Below are 24,143 nucleotides of genomic sequence, written 5' to 3' on the forward strand. Positions count from 1 at the left end.
CTACGTTCTAATTCTATTTATAAATAAATTATTAATATCACTAAAATGATATGTCACTTTTATTTTACCACGATGATTATCCACTATCAACACTCGCTGCTCTACATGTTCTCCTCCAACCAAATGAGTGTAAATTATAATTTTGGTATTAGTAACATTATTAATGGGATGCATCCCCTTTGAATTTAGACCTCACATAATAATGCAATTACTTTCAACCTCATTTGGTTCTATGTCAATATCATTTTTGCTGAATTTTTTTTGTTAGTAAGAACTCGTTTGATGAAAAGGTTTTTGAAATAAAACTCAGTTTTTATTTCAAAACTTAAACATATTATCAACCATTAAATCAAATAATTTTATTATTTAAATACTAAAATTATTCTTTAATTTTATTCTCTCTTTATAATTCATCATTCTCTCACATATACCATATCTTCTAAAGTCAAAGAATAAATTAGTTTTCAAATTTTAAAAACCAATTTTTTTCTAATTTTTACCAAACAAGGGTTTCTAATTTTTATAATTCTTTTAGTTAATAGTATTTTGAGTTATATTGAGTTTAAAGGTATTTTTCTAAAACCATTTCTAACCCAAAAATTCAATCTCAATCTAAATATGTAGTAACTTGACGGATCTATGTAGGGGCGGACTCGGGTGGGCTGAAGCCCAAAAAAAGAGTTTGTTTAGGGTAAAAACTTGATATTATCACCTAATTTCTTAAAGAAAATTCAATATAATTCACGGTTTATTTATTAAATTATTTAAAAAATGGTCAGACATACCTTCATCTACACGTTTTATCAAAAAATTTCTCATTATTATTTAAGTCTACCCTTAATTTTTTTTAATTCCACTCCAACTCTGAATCTTAATCATTCCCTAGTAACTATCACATTAAACATTAATTTATCTTCAATTCAAAGACTCATTTACAAATGATTATTATCAGAATATTATTTTTTACACAAATTATTTAACTTTTTGAATAATATATATTTATCAATTTTACAAATTTAACTCAATAAAATTGTATTTTTATTTTTTTAGCTTTTTTATTTATCAATAATATTCATTATTATAAATTTATAATATTTAAAAAATATATTAATAAAAAATAAAAAATAAAAAATTATACATATAAAAAAATTATATAAAAAACTAAATATATAAAATTAAACCATGTTACTAGGTTGAAGACTAATTTATATTTGTAAAAATATTTTTGAGTATTTTAACCATAATCACGCAAATATATGTTTGAAAGTGATAGAGAATTGTGAAAAACTCATTTAAGTTTTGGTTTAAGTGTGAATTATAATGGAAGAACTCATTTTGGGTTTGGGACGAGGAGGAGGAAATACAAAGCAAGGCACGGAGAACCCCAAATCTACAGTTATAGCAGGGAAGAAGAAAAAAGAGGCTTACGCGATTCAGAGACTTCTGTTCTAAATAAAAAAACTTTGCTAAACAAAAATCTAGAAAAAGTTGGTTTTCATTATAGACAATAATTTTTTTTCTTTTATAAAAAAATGTTCATCAAGGAATTTTAAAAATCAGGTATAAGGCTCACAACCTCAAATAGAAATGTTTTACAGGGACAAAAGATAGTTAATGAAGAAGTAATAAATTTTTACAAAGGGCTGATTGAAACAGAACGAACACAATAATAGAGGACATCCAAAAATTACTTCAACAGATTGTGCAAAGGAAAACCAGTGAGAAAAGTGGTAACTAATTGATTACAAGAGTCAGTATGGAAGAAGTCAGAATAACAGTGTTTTCGATGAAAGGGGATAAAAGCTCAGAGCCAGATAATTTCAACGTGAACTTCTTCAAAGAAAACTGAGAAACAGTGGTAAAGATGTAATCGAAAGGGTTTTGAAATTCTTCAAAAACAGGAAAATGTTGAAGTAATGGAAAATCATAGTGTTGTATTTGATTCTTAAGAATTCAATTCCGGAAAAAAAAAAAATCAAAACTTTCGTCTTATTTCATGCTGCAATGTTATTTACAAAATTATTTCCAAAATTCTTTCGCAATATTTGAAAAAGGTTATTGATAAGCTTATAGGATTAGGGCAATCATCATTTATTTCTAAACGCTTTATTTCCCATAACATCCTACTCATGCAGAGCTTATTGAATCTATATGAAAAGAAAAACATATCGCCACGTGTGGATTTCAAAATTGACATTAGAAAAGCTTTTGACTCGATTAGATGAGGATTAATCCACGAATTCCTCCTTGTTGCAAGTTTTCCAATTATTTTCACTGATTGGATTATGCAATGTGTATCCACTTCTCACTTTTTTGTGAGCGTGAATGATATTCATGGAGGCTTCTTCAAAGGTGAAAGGGGGTAAGGCTAGAAAACCATATGTTGGGTTGAAATTTTTAATGTTTAAACTAGTTTTGATAATTTAGTTTAAATAATCAAAAAGGGAGGAATTGTTGGGTTGAAATTTTTAATTGATTTAAAATTAATTAACAATCTTGATTTGATGATTGATGAAATAGTTTTTGGATAAAACTAAGTTCAATAATTGTTAGTCATATCAAATATATAAATATATATTTAGATATCAACATCTTAAGTGGTGTAGTGGTAAGCATGCCCGCCGGAATTAGACATAAGTCTAATATATTTGCGGAATTAGACGTAAGTCTAATATATTTGCGGAATTAGACGTAAGTCTAATATATCTGCGGAATTAGACGTAAGTCTAATGGATTGTGAAAGTTAGACGTGAGTCTAACTCCTTTAGATTAATCTGAGGTAGAACCGGAATTAGACGTGCAGTCTAATTATTATTGGATAATTAGACGTGTAGTCTAATTAAGTGAAAGTTAGACGTGAGTCTAACTCCTTAAGATTAGTCTGAAGTGATTGCAATTAGACGTAAATCTAATTCTATTAGACCAGGCGGTCTAATAGACTCTGTTATTAGACGGGGATGTTTAAATTTCATTAGACTGATTTTCACAATTCGTCTAACTGAAATACGTCTAATGCTCAGCTTAAGCAGTATGCTTGAAGCTAGCACCCGCCTACCCACGTGCTCTAACTGTACGCTACTCCTGCTCCACTCTCTTGTGAAGATCAGTACGACATCCAACTGTAGCCAATTGATGAATGCCACATAAGTAAATATTTTCTCACTACTTGTTCTGTGCAGGACAATTTCAGAAGAATATTTGGCCACTATCAGATTGGTACGGCCACGTTCCATATGCACAGTGCCTGCTGTACTTGTGTACTATGGGCGGCTTTCCAATGGATGCTTGCCACGTATCCAAAAGGAAGATTCGACCGTTGAAGCTTTTCAAGAATATATTGTTGCTTAAGGATGAAGATGAAGAGAAGCAGAAAATATAAGATAGAAGCTGAAGCTTTCTCTCTCATTGAATCAACAGATTTCCAGAAGCTTGATTTCTTGAATCAACTTACTCTCTCTCTAGATATTTTATTCTTAAGTGTATTTTGTAAATCACTACGTGAAGTTGAGAGATAAGTTACTGGACTATTTGATAATCATTAACAGTGTGTTGTAAGTTGAACAGAGGTTGTTCTGTTCAACAGTGTGTTAGCTAGTCAGCAAACTGTATTTGATTGAAAAGTATAGTGAATCCTTCCAGTGGTTGGAAGAAGGGGTGACGTAGGAGAGTTTGCTCCGAACATCCATAAACAAATTCTTGTGTTCTTTACTTTCTGCCATTCATCTTTCATTGGTTCAAAGCTTCAAATCCGACGAACATTTCCGCACTTGAATCTGTTTCAAGAGTTCGAAGGATTTGCGAAGAATAGAAAGAGATATTAATCCCTAACAGAATTTGTTAGGATCTAGGTCGCCGCTGGTGGACCGGGGGTTGGACCGGTTAGCGGTTCTCACTCGTAGGGTGGTGGTTAATCCGGTTAGAGATTAACACCGGGGTTTCAATACTACACAACCTGTCACAAACCCTTGAACTAGGTTCAAGCGCGGAAGAGGTTTGCTTTCAAGTTGAAGCGGTACACGTGTATGATAGGCGGAGTCGGTTTCGGATGATGGAGATTTGAAGAATGGTGGGTCGGTTTCGGTTATCTGAATATTCGGTATGGTCAGTATGGAGTCGGTTTGGAACGGTATGGATAAATTAGTCGGTTATGTAATGACGCCAACAGAAAGTAAATAACACAACAGAGTTTTATGGATGTTCGGAGATAAAACTCCTACGTCACCCCTTCCTCTCGAAACCGCGAGAAGGATATTCACTAAGGAATACAAATACAATCCGATCGAGACTTATTTCCTGCTCGATAACACCCGTACAATTTACACCGAAATTGTAATCATACTTAAGCTCTCAATCTTGTAGAGAGATAAACACACTTAATTTATCTTGTCTTGTGTCCACAATTTACACCTCTTCAGCTGCTCCTTTTATAGGTGAAATATGCCAACGGTCATATTTCACTTCCTTGAATCTGATTGGCTGGTCAGCGGTGCAGTGATTCAGTGTCTCAGACCTGCCGGTCGTCTCCTCAGACCTGACGGTCAATCTCAGACCTGGTATCCTGTTTCAGACCTGCCGGTCTGTAAGGCAAACCTGCTGGGTTTGTCTTTTACTCAATGTAGGCACTGTCTGTTTGGACAGTTGTCTGTACTTTGAAGATTTCCTTTCTGACTTATCCCGAAGTAGAAGGATCCGGTAGTACTGTTTCCTGCAGCCTATAGTCTTTCCTCAGACTTGCATGGATATGGAAGTATTCAGTCTGTTCCTTTGGTATCATTCTCAACAGATACCCAAAGTGTCTTCTTGTACAGGTCGGCCACTTGACTTGGCCTAGGTTGGCCACTTGACTTGGCCGAATGTCTTTTGATAGTGAAGAAACCGGATTTCTTCCGATTATACTTGTCTTGTGGATTGATCGGCTGTTTGATGGTTCGGCATTGAGGCTTTGGCCGATCCTTCCTCTGTGCGGTCATGTACCGAATACTCTTGATCGGTTTGGTAGCTTGACCGGTTCGGTTTCTTCACTTGGTTTTCTTTTGTTCATCCGGTCCGGTTCCTTGTTCCTGCGTAGGAAGTTTGTTTAAGTTAGGTTTATTTGAACCGGTATGAATTTATCTAACAGAATTTTATCAAACTGTTTATCCGAAGTCGTCATCAATAGCTAGACCCCCGTCTCTATTGGTGTCGTCGATCCTAACACCATATATCTCCTTACCTATTCGTCTTAACAATGAAAATTCTTGACTGTATTTTTAAAATGCTTCTCAGAAATCATCATTTTAAATTTTACCCGTACTGCAAAGAAAAGTAATAACTCATATATGTTTTGCAAATTATTTATGTTTTATGGCTTATGCGGATGTTGAATATGTTAGTATAATCAAAGAAGTTCTAACAATCTTTTGAAGTATTATAGGTTTATACATCAATGAGGAAAAAATGCAGGCTTTCTATGGAGGGATTAATAAATAAAGGAAGAAAAACATATTCAATATTATATGAATTAAGGAAGGTGAACTACAAGTTAAATACCTTGGAGTACCCTGTCATCAAAACAACTCAGATATAATCACTTCAAACAACTTATAGAAAATGTTATAAATTATGTCATGGGTTGGGATACGAAAAATCTGTCCTACATAAAATCGAGCTCGATAAAAGAGTCATCTTTGAAATTATTGGCTACCGGAAATAACAAATAGTCATCCCAAAGAAAGTAATGGCTGAACTAGATAGAATAATGAGAGATTACGTCTGGAGAACCCAAGGCGGAGGAGGCAAAAAGGTCAAATGGGGGGGATGTTTACACTCCACACTCCCATAGAAGAATGAGGACTAGGAATAAAAAGTTATGTTGAATGGAACAAAACCTTCACCATCAGGAACCTATGGGCGTTTAAGTAGAAAGCGGATTCCCTATGGGTCAAATGGGTGCATACAAGATTTATGAAAGAAGAGCAAGGAAAGAATGACATGGTCATTGAAGAAAATACTAAAAACAAGAAAATATGCATTTCAAATGGTGCAAACCACAATTGGAAATGGAAGAGGGGTACTATTCTAGCATGACCATTAGCTGAATAATATTCTCATTATGTTCAAAGAAGAAATGCACAGAAACAGAGTTAGAAGAGAATGCATCAAGTACTCATTAGAGACGTCTATGAAGGTAAATGTGATTCACTTTTGAGGCGTATTCCAGAAGATAATAGAATCCTAAACCTAATGAGGCAGAACCAACTCAATGAAAGAAATGATGAAATATACTAGAAAATAAAAAGCACCGAGAAGTTCAATACAAGAAAGAAATGAGGAATAGTTAGAACAAGAGGACATGAGGTAGATTGATATAATGTGGTATGGTCTCCAAAGATTATTATCCGTCACCAATTTATTCTTTGGCTAGTATACATGAAAATGTTGACAACAAAAGACAAAATTAGAAAATACATAAACATTCTTAATATCAATTGTGTCTTATGTTCGGGAATTGATGAAAATATAAACCATTTATTTGGGGAATACTCTTTTATAATACAAATTTGGAGGAGGTATGCTACAAACATGAACATCATCAACTTTCCAAGAACATGGGAAGAAATCCAATAGTAAATGAAGAATAAAGCAAAAGGAATATCATTCTATGTAAGTATACTGAAATGCTATTTTGGAGTAGTAATCTGTAATATCTAGAAAGAAAGAAATTCAAGAAATCACAGTGGAAGAAATAGAACTGTTGAAGATATTTGGGGAGATATAACTTCAGATGGAAATACACTCATTCAATCATGGAGATAAATTGAAATGAATGAAGAGAATAGAAAGCTCTGCCAAATATGAAATATTTCGTTTGAGAAAGTCACAAGTAGAATCAAAGTAAAAACGCTATAGGAACTAATTGATTATTGTTGATGTCTATAATTCAGTTCTTATTTCACTATCAAATCTAGAAATTGTTTAGATCTGATTTTAAACTTTTGTATTTTTTCCCTCTTTGGGTTTTTTTATGAAATGACAATAAACTGTTTCCCCCAAAAAATGAGGAGGGTTGAAGATCATTTTAAATGAATTAGCATATTCAATCTTTAATTGGAGAGTATTATAATTAATTGAGTTATTTTAGAGGTAAATTATGAAATATTTATTTTGAATCAAATTATGTTTGTTACCCATAATAATAATGGTGTACTATTTATCATGTATCTAAGGTTATTTATAACTTATATATGCTTAATTTCAAAGTGTTCGGATTGTCGGGTCGACAACGGTGATTAATTCGAATATATATGTGAGAGTAAATGAATATTTGTGTCAGATTACGGGTTGATCCAGCAATAAACTTAAAACGGTTAAAAATAAAATTAAAAATGATACATGTATGTTTCAAAGCAACCTAATATAACAAGTACAACTCCTTAACCAAGTGTGGTTGGGATGTGGTTTGCCGATTGATAATAGGCCGGTAACAATTGACCAAAGTGTGAGGTCATGATGCTAAATGTTAAAAATATTAATCAAATATTTGATTGACCAAAGTTAAATTGTAAAGTCACGTGAGGTTCATTGAAAAAATAATGTGATGAGATATGTGAGAAATGAGTTGTTTTATCGAAATGAATACAATGTAGAATGAGAGTGTTCTATTTTTATTTTAATATATTATTCGTGTTTATTAGAAATTTTAAACATTGAATACATATTATTATAATTATTTTATAAAATTTATTTTGTTTATATTTTTATCCGAGTATACCGTACAAGAATTTTTTTAAAATTTTGTATTTTTTTCTCTTTATCTAATTTTGATAACAAAACATAAATATATTATACTCATTAACACAATTTAAGTGACAAAAAGAACAAGATTACTTTTTAACTTTTAACATTAAAAATATAGCAACAAATTTTATTGCTAAAAAATATTTTAAATAGATTTTTATGTGTCTTTCTTGAATTTTTTTACTTTAAATTAGGTTAATATTATACAATGACAACACCACAAACAAAATTAATATTTTTAATCATTGTAATACACTAAATTTCTAAACAAAAAAGTTATTATAATAGTTAAAGTTAAAAATTATTGCCTAAGATATCTAAAGTTTTAGTTTCGATTTTTAGAATGGAAAGATATATCTTTATAGTTGTACTAACTTTCTAAAATAAAATAAATAAATAAAATTCATTAACAATGACACCACTAACTTATAATAAACATCCAAAACATAAACACGTGTCTCATTCCAAATCAAAATTAAAATATGTGACCATAATCTAAAAATATAATCAATCATCAATTTAAAAAAGTGAAAATGTTACCATAACCCATTGTTTTAAAATAAACTGTCAAATAATTTTGTCTTCAAAACGTCACATTTTGAAATGGTCAAATTCAGGTTCAACCGAACGGTTGGACAGAACGATAAAACCGAAGAAATCAAATCGAATATTTTCGTTTGAAAAAGTTATAATATAAACTATTATTATTTAATTTATTTTCTTTCTCATACAGAGTAGAGCTCTTTCTTTCCTGATTCCTCTAGTTCGAACGAAGAAAGACGAATATCTATGACACTGATAGAATTCTCTAATCTCTTCCTTAATAGTTAACGACTTAACTCACCTTACATATACGACTGTCTTACATATACTACGACTGTTCTTCAGCTGGAACTCATCAGTAGGGCAGAAGGATCGAGGAAGATGACTATAGAGGAGATAAGATCGGAGGAATCATGGTTCAAGCGAAGCGGAACACAACAGGTTGAGGTATGGAAACGCATGTTCATATATATATATATATACTATTAGACCGACGACAACTTGAAGTATGATTGCACAAATTTGCTTTATCTGTGAAAATTCTAATGTTACCTAGGAATCATTCCCCATTACTTTATCAGTCTGTTTCGAACTTTTAATTGCATATTACTATATCTTAATATTGAAGTTGCAACAGAATGAGATTAGGGTTTTCAATTAGTGTTTGGATTTAGAAGAAAATAAGTGCCGAGAATTTCGAATGATAGCTTCCTCCCTTGGATACTATTAAACCAAATAATTAATTCCTCATTTATTATTTAAAAACTTTTCGTATTTCTAGCTTTTCATATTCTTAGCTTTTCATAGTCTTAGACTTTTCATTTTCCCATTTCATGTATATATATATGTCTATTGTTTATCAATAATATACACAATATCAATTCTAATCTTCTCTCTATCTTATCTTCTTACTATCTTCTTTCTTGGTATCAGAGCTTCTGATTAATTTCTTTTTCGATCCTAAGTAATGGCTGAGAGTAAAAATATTCCTCTATTAGCTTCTTCTTTCCTCCAGCCTATTTCTGTGAAACTGAATCAACAAAATTTCGTACTCTGGCGATCTCAAGTTATTCCCGTTTTAAAGGGGAATCGTCTTTTTTCTTATGTCAACGGAACTCTTCTTGCCCCGAGCCCAACTCTTGCTCCGGCAGAAGAAACTTCAGAAGCAGTCATGATCGTCAATCCTGCTTTCGAATCATGGGAAGAACAAGATCAACATATCATAAGTTGGCTTCTCTCCACCCTCACCGAACCTATATTGGCTCAAGTTGTTGGTGATGCTTGTAAAACGTCATTTCGACTATGGACGGCCTTGGAGAAAATGTTTGCAACTCAATCTAAGGCACGGTTAGTTCAGTTACGACTTCTTATTCAAACTCAAAAGAAAGGAACAAAAAGTATGACTGATTATCTGCAATCTGTAAAATCTATTGCCGATTCACTTGCCTCTATCGGCGAAAAAGTCTCTGATTTGGATCTCCTTACCTACGTTCTTAGTGGCCTCGGCCCTGAATATGATTCCCTTATGTTGCTGTAACAACACGAGTTGAACCAGTGAGCATTGAAGATCTCACGGGGCTTCTTCTAAATCAAGAACAACGTCTCGAACTCTCTCATTCTAACGTCTCAAATAGATCAGCGAATGTTGTTATTAAAGAAAACAGTCGCGGATGGAACTCGAAAGGGCAATCACGAGGCTTTTCATCTTCTTTCAGAAACCATCAATATTCCTCTTCTAATGGACATGGTGGATCTAACGAACAAAGCATTCTTGGGTCTGGCGTTGATAGGTCAAGCATGATTGGGCTGAAAAATAATAGGTCCAACAATGGTTATAATGGGCCTAGCAAACAGTCCTATAATGGACACAATAATTTTTCTGGGAATCGTCAAAATTTTGAAAATCGTAACGCAGGAAATAATAGACCAAAATGCAATACATGTGATAAAACTGGTCACACTTCTAACAATTGTCGTGCTCATATACAATGTCAATTATGTAACATTTTTGGGCATTCAGTCACCAATTGTCGTCGTCGATTTGATCAGAATTTTATGCCTAGTAATCCTCATAAAGCAATGATGGCATCAACAACGGTTATCTCCGACCCCGCTTGGTACGCCGATTCGGGTGCATCAGATCATATTACTTCTGATCTGGAAAACCTTCATACTCATTCTCCTTATCAAGGTAATGAAAAAATAATTGTTGGTAATGGTGAGTCTTTGTCAATTTCTAATATTGGCAACTCCAAGATTAATTCTGTGCCAAAACCACTACATTTACGAAATATTTTGCATGTACCTCACATATCGAAAAATCTTTTGAGCATTGCTCGTTTTACTGCCGATAATAACGTCTTCTTTGAATTTCATCCATCATATTGTTCGGTAAAGGACCGCAATACGAAGATAGAGGTACTTCGGGGCAAACTTAAAGACGGGCTATATTATCTTTCTCCGGCACCTACAAATAAACAAGCTCTTATTGGCACCCGATCATCAGCAACAACATGGCATCATCGTTTGGGGCATCCATCAGCTTCAACCACATCATTTCTTATTTCACGTTTCATGTTACCAATAATTGGAAATAAAAATGTTCCATTTTGTGAAGCTTGTCAGTTAGGGAAAGCACATAAATTGCCTTTCAATGTCTCATCGTCACGAACTAATGCTCCACTTGATTTAATTTATTCTGATGTATGGGGTCCATCTCCGGTTTTTTCAAACTCAGGTTGCCGCTACTTTGTTCATTTTGTTGATGACTTTAGCCGCTTCACATGGGTTTATCCCATCCAAAAGAAATCCGATGTTTTAATTACATTTACGAAATTCAAAGCTTTGGTAGAAAATCAGTTCAACAAGAAGATCAAAATACTTCAAACTGACGGGGGTGGTGAATACCGTAATTTTGGATCCTTAACTGAACTCAATGGAATTCAACATCGTCTTTCTTGTCCATACACAAGCGAACAGAATGGTGTTGCTGAACGGAAAATCCGTCATCTAACTGAGATATATCAAGTATTAATAGCTCAATCATCCATGCCATATGAATATTGGGATGATGCTTGTCTCACTGCTGCTTTTCTCATCAACCGACTTCCTACACCCGTCTTGAGGAATAAGTCTCCATATGAATGTTTGTATAAACGAACACCTGATTATGCATTTATGAAGGTTTTCGGATGTGCATGTTATCCTCTAATGAGACCATACAATCAACACAAAATGGACTTTAAATCCATTCGGTGCACGTTTATTGGCTACAGTCCCAATCATAAAGGATATCGATGTCTACATATTCCTACTGGCCGTATCTACATTTCACGGCATGTTACTTTTGATGAGCAAACATTCCCTTTTTCAACTCTATCAAACCAAACCAATCCTCCATCTGAACCACCATCACCAATATCATTCATAAATATACCTATCCCCACATCTCAAACAACCATCCCATCATCTCCATTACCTACTTCTACTTCTCCCCAAATCACCCTATCTAATTCACCAATTAATGAAACACCATCATCATCTCATTCCTCTTCATATGAACCCTCAACCTCATCTAATTCCTCATCATATGAACCCCCACCATCACCAACCACCAATAATCTACCTTCACTAGACAACTCACCTAACTCACCCATTCATACACGTGGGCTCTCCACCGCCATTCATGCTCCGGAATGCTCTTCTCATCATATGATCACACGTGCTAAAACTCGTGCTCTTCATAATGCAAATCTTGCCACAATCTCCATCTCTCCACCAACATGTTTTTTCCGCTGCCAACAAAGATCCCCAATGGCGTTCTGCTATGGCAAATGAGTTTAATGCCCTCATTCAAAACAAGACGTGGACTCTTGTTCCTCAATCCTCTCAGAATATTGTGGGGTGCAAATGGATTTTTAAAGTCAAACAAAAAGCTGATGGTTCCATTGAACGACACAAAGCTCGGTTAGTTGCAAAAGGTTTTCATCAACAAGAAGGCATTGATTATCTAGAGACTTTTAGCCCGGTTGTAAAACATACTACTATCCGGACTATCTTATCTCTTGCTGTCACTCAACAATGGCCAATTCATCAACTTGATGTCAGCAATGCCTTTTTACACGGAACTCTCAAGGAAGAAGTGTTTATGTCTCAACCGCCTGGTTTTATTCATCCTGATTATCCTAACCATGTGTGCAAACTTCACAAAGCCCTCTATGGTCTCAAACAAGCCCCTCGTGAATGGCATACTACTCTGAAAACTGCTCTTCTTTCCCTTGGTTTTCATGAATCCAAAAATGATACATCTTTATTCATTCATCACTCTCCCAATACTACATCATTTTTTCTTGTTTACGTGGATGATATCATCTTTACTAGCAACTCCTCTTCTCACATCTCCTCCATTATCTCTCAACTCAACAATCTTTTTCCCATCAAAGATTTGGGACCACTACACTACTTTCTTGGTTTTGAAGTTCATCGTTCTACCTCTGGTATTTTTCTATCTCAATCCAAATATATTAAAGACATTCTCCTTCGAGCCAATATGAGTGACTCAAAACCTCTTCATACCCCAATATCTTCTGGGTCATCCTTATCTCGACATGATGGTGACATTCTCCCTGATCCATTTCTCTATCGCAGTACTGTTGGAGCTTTACAATATTTAACTAATACTCGACTAGATATTTCATTTGCTGTTAATCGTGCTTGTCAATTTATGCAGTCACCTACTACCACTCATTGGACTGCTGTAAAAAGAATTCTTCGTTATCTTCGTAACACGTCTCATCATGGACTTCTTATTCGTCCATCATCATCAATTGAACTTTCTGCCTTTTCTGACTCTGATTGGGCTGGTTGTCCTGACGACCGGCGTTCTACAACAGGTTATTGCATATTTTTGGGTGATAATATTATCTCGTGGAATTCCAAGAAACAACAGGTTGTTGCTCGATCTAGCACAGAATCTGAATACCGAGCTCTAGCCCATGCCACTGCTGAACTCATTTGGCTTCAATCTCTACTACAAGAACTTCGTGTCTCTCTCATTCAACCTCCCACTCTCTGGTGTGATAATATTGGTGCTGCCTTTCTCACCGCCAATCCTGTCTTCCATGCTCGTACAAAACATATAGAGATTGATTTTCACTTTGTCCGTGAACGTGTTGCTCAAAAATCTCTCACCATCCGGTACATACCTACTGATAATCAAATTGCAGATATACTCACCAAAGGACTTGCGACAAACCGTTTTGCTCTATTACGTGACAAACTCACGGTGTGTGCCACTCCGTTTCGTTTGCGGGAGGATATTAAACCAAATAATTAATTCCTCATTTATTATTTAAAAACTTTTCGTATTTCTAGCTTTTCATATTCTTAGCTTTTCATAGTCTTAGACTTTTCATTTTCCCATTTCATGTATATATATATGTCTATTGTTTATCAATAATATACACAATATCAATTCTAATCTTCTCTCTATCTTATCTTCTTACTATCTTCTTTCTGATACCAATACCGGGAGCCATCACTGAATTTTAGTGAAGAAATAGGACTGATTTGCAAGTAATCATCATAAAATCAGTTACAACTTACTAAGTGTTTATTATGTTTGTTAATTCGATTATAAGGAATTATGAATATTTAGTATAATATAAATTTTATTGACAAATATTGAGTTTAATTACTATTTATTTAATTATTTTATATATATATAAATATATATAATTTATGTATTAATATATTTAAATTTATTTTTTAGAAAAGAAAAAAATAAAATTGATCGGACATAAGTACACCACAGTTCTGGGTTGTTCGTTTTCAAAGCAATGCAATAACCCCTCATGTATTATGTATTGTGTATTATAAATAAAAAATATTTGGATTATTCAAATTCTTAGGGAGAGAGAAATATAGATAATCTGAAAATTAAGATTTAAATATTGAGATACTAAATAACTTAAATATTTAAGAATAGAAAAATAAATTTTTAAATACTTAATATTTAAATTAATTTAATAATATTTAAAATTAATATTTTGACAAAATATATTAAAACTATTATACCTTCTATATTAATTATATTAGTTAATAAACTTAATATACTCAATTATATAATTTAATATATTAAATATTAAATAATTAAAATAAATATTAATATATTTCACATCTCTTTTATATTTTATAATTACTTTATGTATTTCATTTTTATATTATGATTATTAAAATTAATCTCATAATATTAAAAAATTTATGAATTATGAGGGAAGAGAAAAAGAAGAAAGTTTGAAGAAAATATAAAATTTAATAAAATTTTATATACAACAGTAATTTTATTACATTTAAAAATATAAAATTACCTTTTAATGATTTTTTTTTTAGAGATTAGTGTTTAGTTTTTTTTTTTTAAAAATAAGTTTGATATTTTAATTTATTATTTTTAATATATTTTTATCTAAATTTATATAAATAAGTAATTATAAATATAAGTAATAAATACATTTTTATTAAATAATTTTTTAATATATTAAATTTAGAAATTTCTTTTTTTAAGTCATTGGGCTTGTTGTGCCTGCTTTGTGTTGTGTCCCGTAAAATGTAATAAAAATCAATACATTTTTTTTCAATAAATCTACAAATTTTTGTTAAATATTAAAAATATATATTTAAATTTTTTAATAAAATAATATTTTATCAAATTACAAACAATTTAAAATTTTCAAATTAAAAAATAAAAATCTTTTTAATAAATTTTATATAAAATTATGATTAAATTTAAATCATGATACTAATATAAAAAAACACCAACAAAATAATATTTTAACCACCACAAAATACAAATGAACAAAATAAATCAAAATCAAATAAACATATTTTCAAATAACCCTCCTAAGCTTATTAGAAGTTTGGTTATTTAGAATTTTTATTCTTTCAAAAAATATATTATTTGATAAAAATATAAATTATTTTATAAATTTGAGTTATGTAATTGTTAAAAAGAAATATATGATATGGAAAAAAAATCTTTTAAGAACTTTAGAGTTAGCTGAACCTTGAAAGGAGGTTTCCGTCCGTTTTTCCGCCGCAGAGCAAATCTCTGTAATTTTCCCCTTTTAGCGATATCGATATCGCAAGCGATAGTTGCATCTCTCTCTATATCTCTCTTCACGAATTAGCTAGTTAGGATTCCTTGTGAAGCTAAGAGAGGTCACCGTTTCGATACTCAAAGATGAAAAGAGGATACCCTAATTCTTCACCGTCAGATTCGTCAGGACCGCCTCAATCTAGAGTTAAACATAACCCAGAAGGTAAAACTACAGTCTTTTCATTGCTGCTAATCTATTCGAGGTCACTTTGTTAATTGGGAAGTATAAACCCTAAATTATTCTCAATCCATTTATTTGGAATTAGTCTCAGTTTCGATTTCCCTGAATTGGATACCTAGATTGAAGTTTCTGATGTATGCAGCTTACTGATACATATTCTGAATTGGGTTTCCTTGAGTTCAGGTGATGATGATATTTTAGACGACGAGAATACGAAAAAGTTTACCAGGACAGTAGCTGATCATTACAGCGCACGATCAAACCAAACTCTTGAAGAACGTGAAGCTAGCCCAATCATTCATTTAAAGAAGCTCAACAATTGGGTATTCTTTATCTCGCCCATTGGATATTTTCTTGATCTTTTCAATCATGTATTGAAGCATTGTCCATTATTTGGTTAGATCAAAAGTGTCTTAATTCAGCTTTACACCCGTCCAAGAGATGCTGTTCTTGATATGGCTTGTGGAAAGGTATTTTTTTCTTTTCAATAGTACTTGTAGTTAAATTCAGTTCTTATGGATTCAATTTCTAGGGAGGCGATCTGATAAAGTGGGACAAAGCTAAGATTGGATATTATGTTGGAATTGATATAGCTGAAGGCTCGGTATGTCACTTTCTTTTTTGTTTGTTTGTTGTGACCCGGTTTTTATTTGTGGGGCTAGCTAGCATGACCCCATAGTAATTACCCCTTTAAATCAGAATTTTCTTAGTGTGAATCGAAGTAAGACTTTTGCCACTTGAGTTATCCTTGTGGGTTGTTCGGTATGTCTCTTGAGGCAATAATAAAGTGAGTTTGACCCAAATGTATATTCTCGTTTGTTTATCTTCATATTCAACAACTATATACAGATAGAAGACTGTCGTACACGTTACAATAGTGATGGAGATCAACATCAACGACGTAGAAAATTCACATTTCCTGCCAGGCTCATATGTGGGGATTGTTTCGAGGTAATTTACTATTGAAAATACGATTCTTTAAATTGGTTCGTTCAAAATCCACATGTTTAATGAATGATTATATTTTGGTTTGGTTTTGCTTGACATCAGGTTCGTCTCGATAGAGTTTTGGCAGAAGATGCTCCATTTGATATTTGCAGTTGCCAGGTAAAGCTATTATTGAGTATTATGGCTCCATTAAGAAATACTGTTGTTTTTGTTTCTATCTGTGACTAAAATTTGTTTCCAAACATTCCTGTATCCAGAAGTTCAATTTTGTACCCTAGTCCTAAAAAGTAAAATAAATCTTCAATTTGCCAAGTTCTTTCTGATATTGATTTTGTTTTTCGTTAATAATGTAATACTGATTCATATCATTATAAAATTGGAAAATTGCAGTTTGCGATGCATTACTCGTGGTCAACAGAGGCACGTGCCAGACGGGCTTTGGCCAATGTATCGGCTTTACTGAGGCCTGGAGGCGTCTTCATTGGTACAATGCCCGATGCCAATGTTATCATAAAAAAACTTAGAGAAGGTTATATCTCTTTTTTTTCTTAATTTCTTTCTTAAGTCATCCTTTTATTCGCTCACTCACCTATATAATATTGAATATTTCTTTAAATTCATTTTCGACTACCTATTTGTTTTACACGAAATCCCAATAGAATTTTCTTTCTTTACGAATACTGTTCTTTTCACTTGATTGTGCAGCCAAGGGTTTGAGTTTTGGCAATAGTGTGTATGGTATACAATTTGATGATGAATTTTCTCGTAAGGTAATTTATTAATTTTAGTCACCATTTTTTATACATATTTCAACTTTAACCTTTGTGCGGTTGTCTGTAATAATGATATTTGCTGAATTTCGTTTCAGAAATTCAATGTTTCTAGCCCTTTTGGTATAAGTTACCAGTTCCACCTTGAGGTATGTATGTATCTCCACGGTTTATTTTTTCTAATGACTTTTGACTTAATTTTCTTATAATTTCTTTTGGAATTTCTTCGAGTTTTATATAGTTTTACCTCTATGGGAGAAATAGGTATGAGATGTGAAACCTGAAACATAATTTTACGATATTTTTATTGACATTAGTATTTAAAAACATTCTTTTGTATGCCATGAACTATTATGAAGAACGTCTAACCAGAAAATCATCCTAAATAAACAATTCAATGCAACTTTGGACTCATAATATTTGTTTCCAAATAGGTCTATGATGCAACTTTTTGTTTTTTCAAAATTTAAACAACTACAATAGAAAAATCTGTTAGGGTAGCTCAAATGACAATAGTCTTACCTAAGAGACCAAATGTCCTATGTTCGATTCCCAACTACGAAAGCCTTCAGTTGAAGCAGGGGGCATGACTGTGGTGGTCGTGTTAACCTCCTAATTTTTTTTACACTGCTTGATTTGGAAGGGGATTGCATGAAGTTTATGCTTTTGGATGAAAAAATTAATTTTTAAGAGATCCATTAGCATTAGACAATATTTACGAGACGATTGGTCATTTATTGTTTGCAGGACGCGGTTGATTGTCCAGAGTGGATTGTTCCGTTTAATGTATTTAAAGCATTGGCTGAGGAGGTATAAGCATATCTATCTGGTCATTGATATTTTTTTTCGGTTATTGATCGTCTCTTCTAAATAAAACAAAAGTGTAGCTTTCGGAAAACTGAATTGGGTTGATGCCAAATATGCAGTACGGTTTCGATCTATTGTTTGCAATGAATTCACATGCTTTTGTCCAAGAATACTTAAAGAAACCAGAATACATAGAGCTCATGCATAGACTTGGAGCCTTGGGTGATGGTAAAGATGATCAAAGTAAGCAGCCTTTCATTTTTCAATTTTATTTTCTTTCTTACTTCACACCGCCATATTATAAAATATCCCTTTAAAATTGGGGAAATAACCCTTTAATTTTTTTAGGTACATTGTCTCCAGATGAGTGGGAGGTAGCTTATCTATATCTTACCTTTGCATTAAGGAAGGTATGAAATTAGTATTATTATGATTAATAATATATTTAATTTTTTGGGATTTATTAATGTTTGAATGATTTGCAGAAACCTGAACCGGGATGGAAACCTGTGAAAGGTAGAAGAGACTTGGCGAAGATGAACATCTCAAAAGAGGACGTTACATTCGTCGATTCTAGTGTTTAAATAGTTTTATTTGAAAATTTTGTTATTCTCAAGAGTTTTCTGTTTGAAATGAACTGTTATAATTTTTTACTGTATTTTGTTGTTATATAGACTGTAGAGTAGAAAATTGTGATATGGTTGAAAATTATTTACTGAGATCTTTTAGTTGAATTTTTAGGTTGGATTAATAAATTAAGAGAAACTATCTCTTTATAACTGTTTTCAAATTAAGCAATTTGTTTATGATTGGGACCTAACTTGAATCTTTTCATATGTTTTTGTCTGATTTTGACATATTATTGTAGAAAGCTTAATGGGGTTGAGTATATATATAGTATTTGTAAAATTTAGATTTACCTATGAGATTACTTAAAAAAATAAGTTTATCTATTGAACAAATAATATTAAAATGTTCAATTTTTTTTTTTAAAATTAAGCTAAGTTAATTCATATAAAATCAACTAATATTAGTTGTTAGTAAAAATAACTTATTATAATATTCAACCAAATTTGTTCATTGTCCATTATAAGTTAAATTTATTTTATAAAAATATTAGTTATTAAATTTAATTAGCTTATCTACTAAGTTATTTTGAATTTGTAAATGTAATTTTTCTAATTTTTTTTTTTTTATAGAAGTGTAAATTTGTAAAAGTATAATTAGTTTATGAGTTTTTTAAATTTATCATTTAAAATAATTAGATTTAATAATTAATTCATAAAAATTTTTGAAAAAGACTTTGCAATAACGAAGATATTATTAAGTGATTGTTCATTTATAGTGTTTACACAATTTTTAGTTAAAAAATTCGAAATTCCGATTAACATGGCAATTATAATCCGTTTCACGGTAGATGGATATATTTGTGTCTCGAACCCTTTGACGAATACTAATAAACACAATTAATATATAAAATTATCAATATATTTATTTATTCTTCATATTTTATAAAAAAAAAATTAAATTTATATTCTTACAATAAAATTTTATATATTACACATATTTTATATAATTTTGTTTTATTTTAAAATATTATATAACTAACGTGAGTTACTCAAAGCCAAATAGAGCATGGATATTCGTAAAAACAAAAATGGAAGTAAACGAGAATGGTAATGGTAAATACACTCCCAGCCCAAGCCAAATAGAGCATGGATATTAGTAAAAAAAATTGAAGTAAACGAGAATGGTAATGATAAATACACTCCCAGTCCAAAACCAAACGAAGCATAGATAATAGTGAAAAAAATCGAAATAAACGGAGAATGGTAATAGTAAATACGCTACCAGCCATGTTCTGCCACATTGTGTCATGCCTAATAGTGACATTGCAGAAATTTGAATCAAAATGAAATCTTGTGTAAGGTAGAAGAGACATAGCAAACATTAATATTATTTCAAATGATGAAAAGCTGCTTATTTAACATCCATGAAATTACACTTTGATCAAATCAAAATGAGAAAACCATCCAACCACAGAATGGTATAGAATATGTAGGTAACTAGAGAAGTGAAATTTTTGACAAATTCGAAATAAACTGCAGACAAGGATGGCAGGTTTATATTCTTCGCTTGAAGACCACTATCATAATAACAATGATAGCCAACCTAACTAAAGTTCCACCATGGGTATCCATAAAGCCAGATTCAACACTTGGATCATCAACACCAACATCAGCAGCAGAATAAGAAGAAGTATGCAATTTGTTGTATACATATTTGGATAAGTCACTCACCATCACCACAGCTCGAGTTTTTACATTCCAAGCCAAATCCATGACCCGACCTCTTAACCTCCAAAAGAGAGACAAGTTCTTCACAGGCTCATCGTAGATAAAGTCCAATTTACCAGCAATTTCATTAGCAGACGATATCATCTCTAAAGAAGGAACGGTATCTGCAGAGAAATAACATAACGTTTTAGTGGGCGATACACGAATATACAAGAGACAGAAAACAGAATGATTCTCACTTCTCTTCTGCCAACGATTCCTAAATTCAGCGACTTCGGGGTTATTCATCACAGCATTGTAAACAATGGGGTCACAAGCAATTGAAGCAGCAATAGACTATAAATAAGAGAAAATTTATGTTTTCAGATAAATAAATGAAACAATTTGAAGTTCAGAAAGATCTCAGAATAGAAAATTGGACCTGAAACTTGGGAGTTTTTGCGAGAAGTTCAACCCTGTGCAGAACATCTTTTCGATCATGGTTTGTACTGATTTCAGTTAGTCTTGGTTCATTATTACAGATCCTGAAAGTTATGTCATTCAATATCCATCATACTATCATCAGATCATAGTCCAAAGAGAGGAAATGAAGTTTAAATACTGCAATGGAATTGAACTCCAAATTCCAATTTATGAAGTTCACATGAACTGTGATTAATTTTCACCCTTAACCAGATTTCTAAACCCTAACCAAAAAGTGTTTTTGAGTTCAGATGTAGTAGCTTTCATCTCTAAGGGATTTGAATTTTTTATCATCTGATCTTTAAATGTAATAACAGATATCAAATACCTTAACAGTAGCAACATATGATTTCACATGAACTGTGATTAATTTTCAACCCTAAACCAGATATTTTCCAAACCCTAACTAGAAATCGGCAATCGATCATTATTACATCGAGCAAATACTTAAAAAGCAATCAACTTGGATCAGATATAGAAGTAATCGCCATTGATTATGCAGAAAGTGATAATGATTTAAGGAAGGAAGGAAATATACATAAAACTTTGTAGGACGTCCGTGAGTTCAGACGTAGCAGCTTTCGCCTCTTGCGGAGTTGGTGGTCCACCAAATACGCATCTAGGTAAAGGTTCGCCGGTGGAAATTTTCATGTGATCAAGCTCGTCATCGCATGGAAGCTGCATCATCGTTGTGGTCATGTCTATCTTACTAACCTCCTCCGGGGAGGTTACGACGGCCTTCACGTCGGCGGTCATGACTGCTCCGACTGCTATTGGTGGTCGGAGTGAACTCTGATCTGAACTACTATACTGTATTAGTCAGTCTATTAGCTTCATAATTAAGGATGGTATCTTTGCTTTTAGTGAATACTTTATATATATATATATTTAGTATCATTTCTCTTTTATTATATTTATATTTGTTACCCTACATTTAAAAAAATAATTATATTTATCTTTTAAAGTTAGTGATTCCTAATCGTGGCCCATATGAATCTAAATCTGTTTTTTTTAATTGAACTAAGTTTGTTTTCTTAGCAAAGGCTTTTTCTTAATCTAATAATTTTTTTAAATAAAAAAAATTGTATGACATAATACTGTTCACATTAGTGATGAGAAGTTATATGAACTTCAGAATTTATCGCTTTTTTTAGTTTTGTCGTGAATGATTATATTTTTAACCCGATTTTTTTGCGAATTTCTGTTCTACGATAACAAATCTAAACAAATTCAAGCTCATAACCATACATATAACCATGTGGTTGCGTTAACTTAAACAATTTGACAATTTGTGAGTGAAAGTTGGAAATTTAAAACTTAAACAATTTGACAATTTCTGAGTGAAAGTTGGAAATTTAAAATTCACTAAGAAATCTATTAATTAACCGAAGTTCAGAAATTCCCTTGTAATTCAAAGACACAGATTAACGGAAAATTAGAAACATTAAATAATAGAAAATCTAAAACCTATTAATTATCCCTCACAAATCAGTCTCAAACACTCAACAATTTCACAAATCAAATGGAAGTAGTTGGACGAAACGGTTGTTGGACCGCGTCGGAGCTATCATTTGCGCGAAAGTCAAAGCCTAGGAGCCACGTCGAAGCAATCATTTGCGCAAAAGTCGAAGCCCGCAAAGGAGCCGCATCGGGAGCCCCTTCTGACTTGGGGAGGGCAAAATTTGTGAGTAAGATCCTCTGCAACCAAATTGCGTGTTCCATACTCTTTCTCAAAGAGGAGGAGTATTAAGGTAATTTTTATTATTATTTAATAATAAAAATTACCTTAATACCCCTCATATATGAGAAGGAGTATGGGAACAGACACATTGCAGAGGATCTTAGGTTAAACTTGTGCGCTTCATCTAGAGAATCTTAGGTTAAACTTCACTTTCTAAGAAGGGAAAAAAATTGAAATTTAGGTCTAGGTCAATTTTATGTAGTGGGCTAATCTTTTGAATAAGAAATTTCCGTTCCGAGTGAACCGTCCTGTCGGACCGAATTTTAATCGGTTCAAAATGTACCCGTATTGAAGTCAGAATCCGGAATAGTCATTCACCCATTTCACGATTTGTACCCCATATTTTAAAACCTTTATATTTATTTTTTTAATAATATATGAACGGTTAAAAAAAAAAAAATTTGCATAAATATAAAAATTTCTTCTTTTTCATTATAAGTTGGCATGTTATCTAAAATCAAACAATATTTTATTCGAGTTATTTAGTAAGAATTTTGATTGAAAGTTTCATTAAAAAAATTGTTTTAAAGAGGTAATCTTATGCCAATACATATGTTTTAAAGACGATCTCATCTGATTTCACAAATTAAGATATAAATAAATATTATATATTGCCAAATTATAAATTAGTAATAAATAAACAGTAAACATTATCTAACAATAATGATAGCCATAGATTATGATTAATACAAAGAGAAAATCCATAAAAACAAAACCAACCAACAAAAGATCAACCAACATAGATAATTATTAATAAAAATGACAATCCATAAAGACAAAAAGCAAATGAGGGAACCATTTATAGTTGATCATTTTCCTACAGAAGTACTAAATATGTTGTAAATATATTTAGAAAAGTCACTCACAATCTCCACAACTGGAGCCACCACATTCTTAGTTGAAACAATGATCCGATTTCCAATCTCCTTGAACCAATCGAACCATCCACCATTGTTGGTAGTTTCAGTTTTACCATTTAAGGTTTTTACATTCTCAGATGTTAAAACCTTGCCCTGATTTCCAAATTCCTTGACCAATTCTACAAACTTAGGTAACGCAATATCAATAATAATATCTGCACAGAGTTAATACAATTATTATTATTTTAAAGACAGAAAACAGAAACAAATAAGTGAATATTATTAATTATTCTCACCATACTTCTGCAAGCCAAGTAATTCAATTAGCCTTTTTCTCACCCAACGCAAAACACGATGGTCATTTGCAAAATCAGAAGCAGACTAGAAAAAAAAAAACAATTATTATAGTGAGAATGAGAAATTAATTTGTAGTTTCCAGAATGAAAATTGGACCTTAAATGTCAGTTCTTTTGCCAGATTAAGAAACGCCGGCAGAAGTGAGAGTTCCATTGTGGGTGAAAATGAAGTCTGAGCTAAAGAAGAAGATGATATTGTATTTATATACATAGAGAATTTATGAGAGGGAGATAGACAGACCGAGCAAG

General features: G+C 32.2%; 2 protein-coding genes across 3 annotated transcripts; one reads left to right on the forward strand and one right to left on the reverse strand.

The window, feature by feature from the left end:
- The first annotated feature begins 15,371 nt into the window (after positions 1-15,371).
- LOC124945157 (mRNA cap guanine-N7 methyltransferase 1) lies at positions 15,372-18,954 on the forward strand. Its single transcript, XM_047485543.1, has 13 exons — positions 15,372-15,635; positions 15,837-15,976; positions 16,055-16,123; positions 16,186-16,257; positions 16,503-16,604; positions 16,704-16,760; positions 16,992-17,130; positions 17,307-17,371; positions 17,470-17,520; positions 18,119-18,181; positions 18,298-18,421; positions 18,527-18,588; positions 18,664-18,954. Exons 1-13 carry the CDS (start codon positions 15,557-15,559, stop codon positions 18,760-18,762), a joined length of 1,122 nt encoding a protein of 373 aa, XP_047341499.1. The 5' UTR covers positions 15,372-15,556; the 3' UTR covers positions 18,763-18,954.
- A 1,154-nt stretch (positions 18,955-20,108) lies between these two features.
- LOC124910434 lies at positions 20,109-21,776 on the reverse strand. 2 transcript variants are annotated; one of them, XM_047451075.1, is made up of 5 exons: positions 21,476-21,776; positions 20,897-20,999; positions 20,715-20,811; positions 20,479-20,639; positions 20,109-20,395 (listed from the first exon to the last, which is right to left on the reverse strand). In XM_047451075.1, the coding sequence occupies exons 1-5, from the start codon at positions 21,691-21,693 to the stop codon at positions 20,390-20,392; spliced, it is 585 nt and encodes a 194-aa protein (XP_047307031.1). In that variant the 5' UTR covers positions 21,694-21,776; the 3' UTR covers positions 20,109-20,389. The 2 variants fall into 2 exon arrangements, with proteins under 2 accessions (XP_047307031.1, XP_047307030.1); XM_047451074.1 differs by having other exon boundaries at positions 20,109-20,639.
- Positions 21,777-24,143: the final 2,367 nt, after the last annotated feature.

Source organism: Impatiens glandulifera, chromosome 7 (assembly GCF_907164915.1).
Source record: "Impatiens glandulifera chromosome 7, dImpGla2.1, whole genome shotgun sequence".
Lineage (NCBI taxonomy): Eukaryota > Viridiplantae > Streptophyta > Magnoliopsida > Ericales > Balsaminaceae > Impatiens > Impatiens glandulifera.

Excerpts from the sequence above, each read along its gene's own strand:
- LOC124945157 (XM_047485543.1), top strand. The coding sequence starts at position 15,557 with ATGAAAAGAGGATACCCTAATTCTTCACCGTCAGATTCGTCAGGACCG. Across the intron at positions 15,977-16,054 it reads TAAAGAAGCTCAACAATTGG|ATCAAAAGTGTCTTAATTCA; the intron begins GTATTCTTTATC and ends TTATTTGGTTAG. Across the intron at positions 18,589-18,663 it reads TTACCTTTGCATTAAGGAAG|AAACCTGAACCGGGATGGAA; the intron begins GTATGAAATTAG and ends AATGATTTGCAG.
- LOC124910434 (XM_047451074.1), bottom strand. The coding sequence starts at position 21,693 with ATGACCGCCGACGTGAAGGCCGTCGTAACCTCCCCGGAGGAGGTTAGT. Across the intron at positions 21,000-21,475 it reads GACGTCCTACAAAGTTTTAT|GATCTGTAATAATGAACCAA; the intron begins GTATATTTCCTT and ends CATAACTTTCAG. Across the intron at positions 20,640-20,714 it reads GAATCGTTGGCAGAAGAGAA|ATACCGTTCCTTCTTTAGAG; the intron begins GTGAGAATCATT and ends ATTTCTCTGCAG.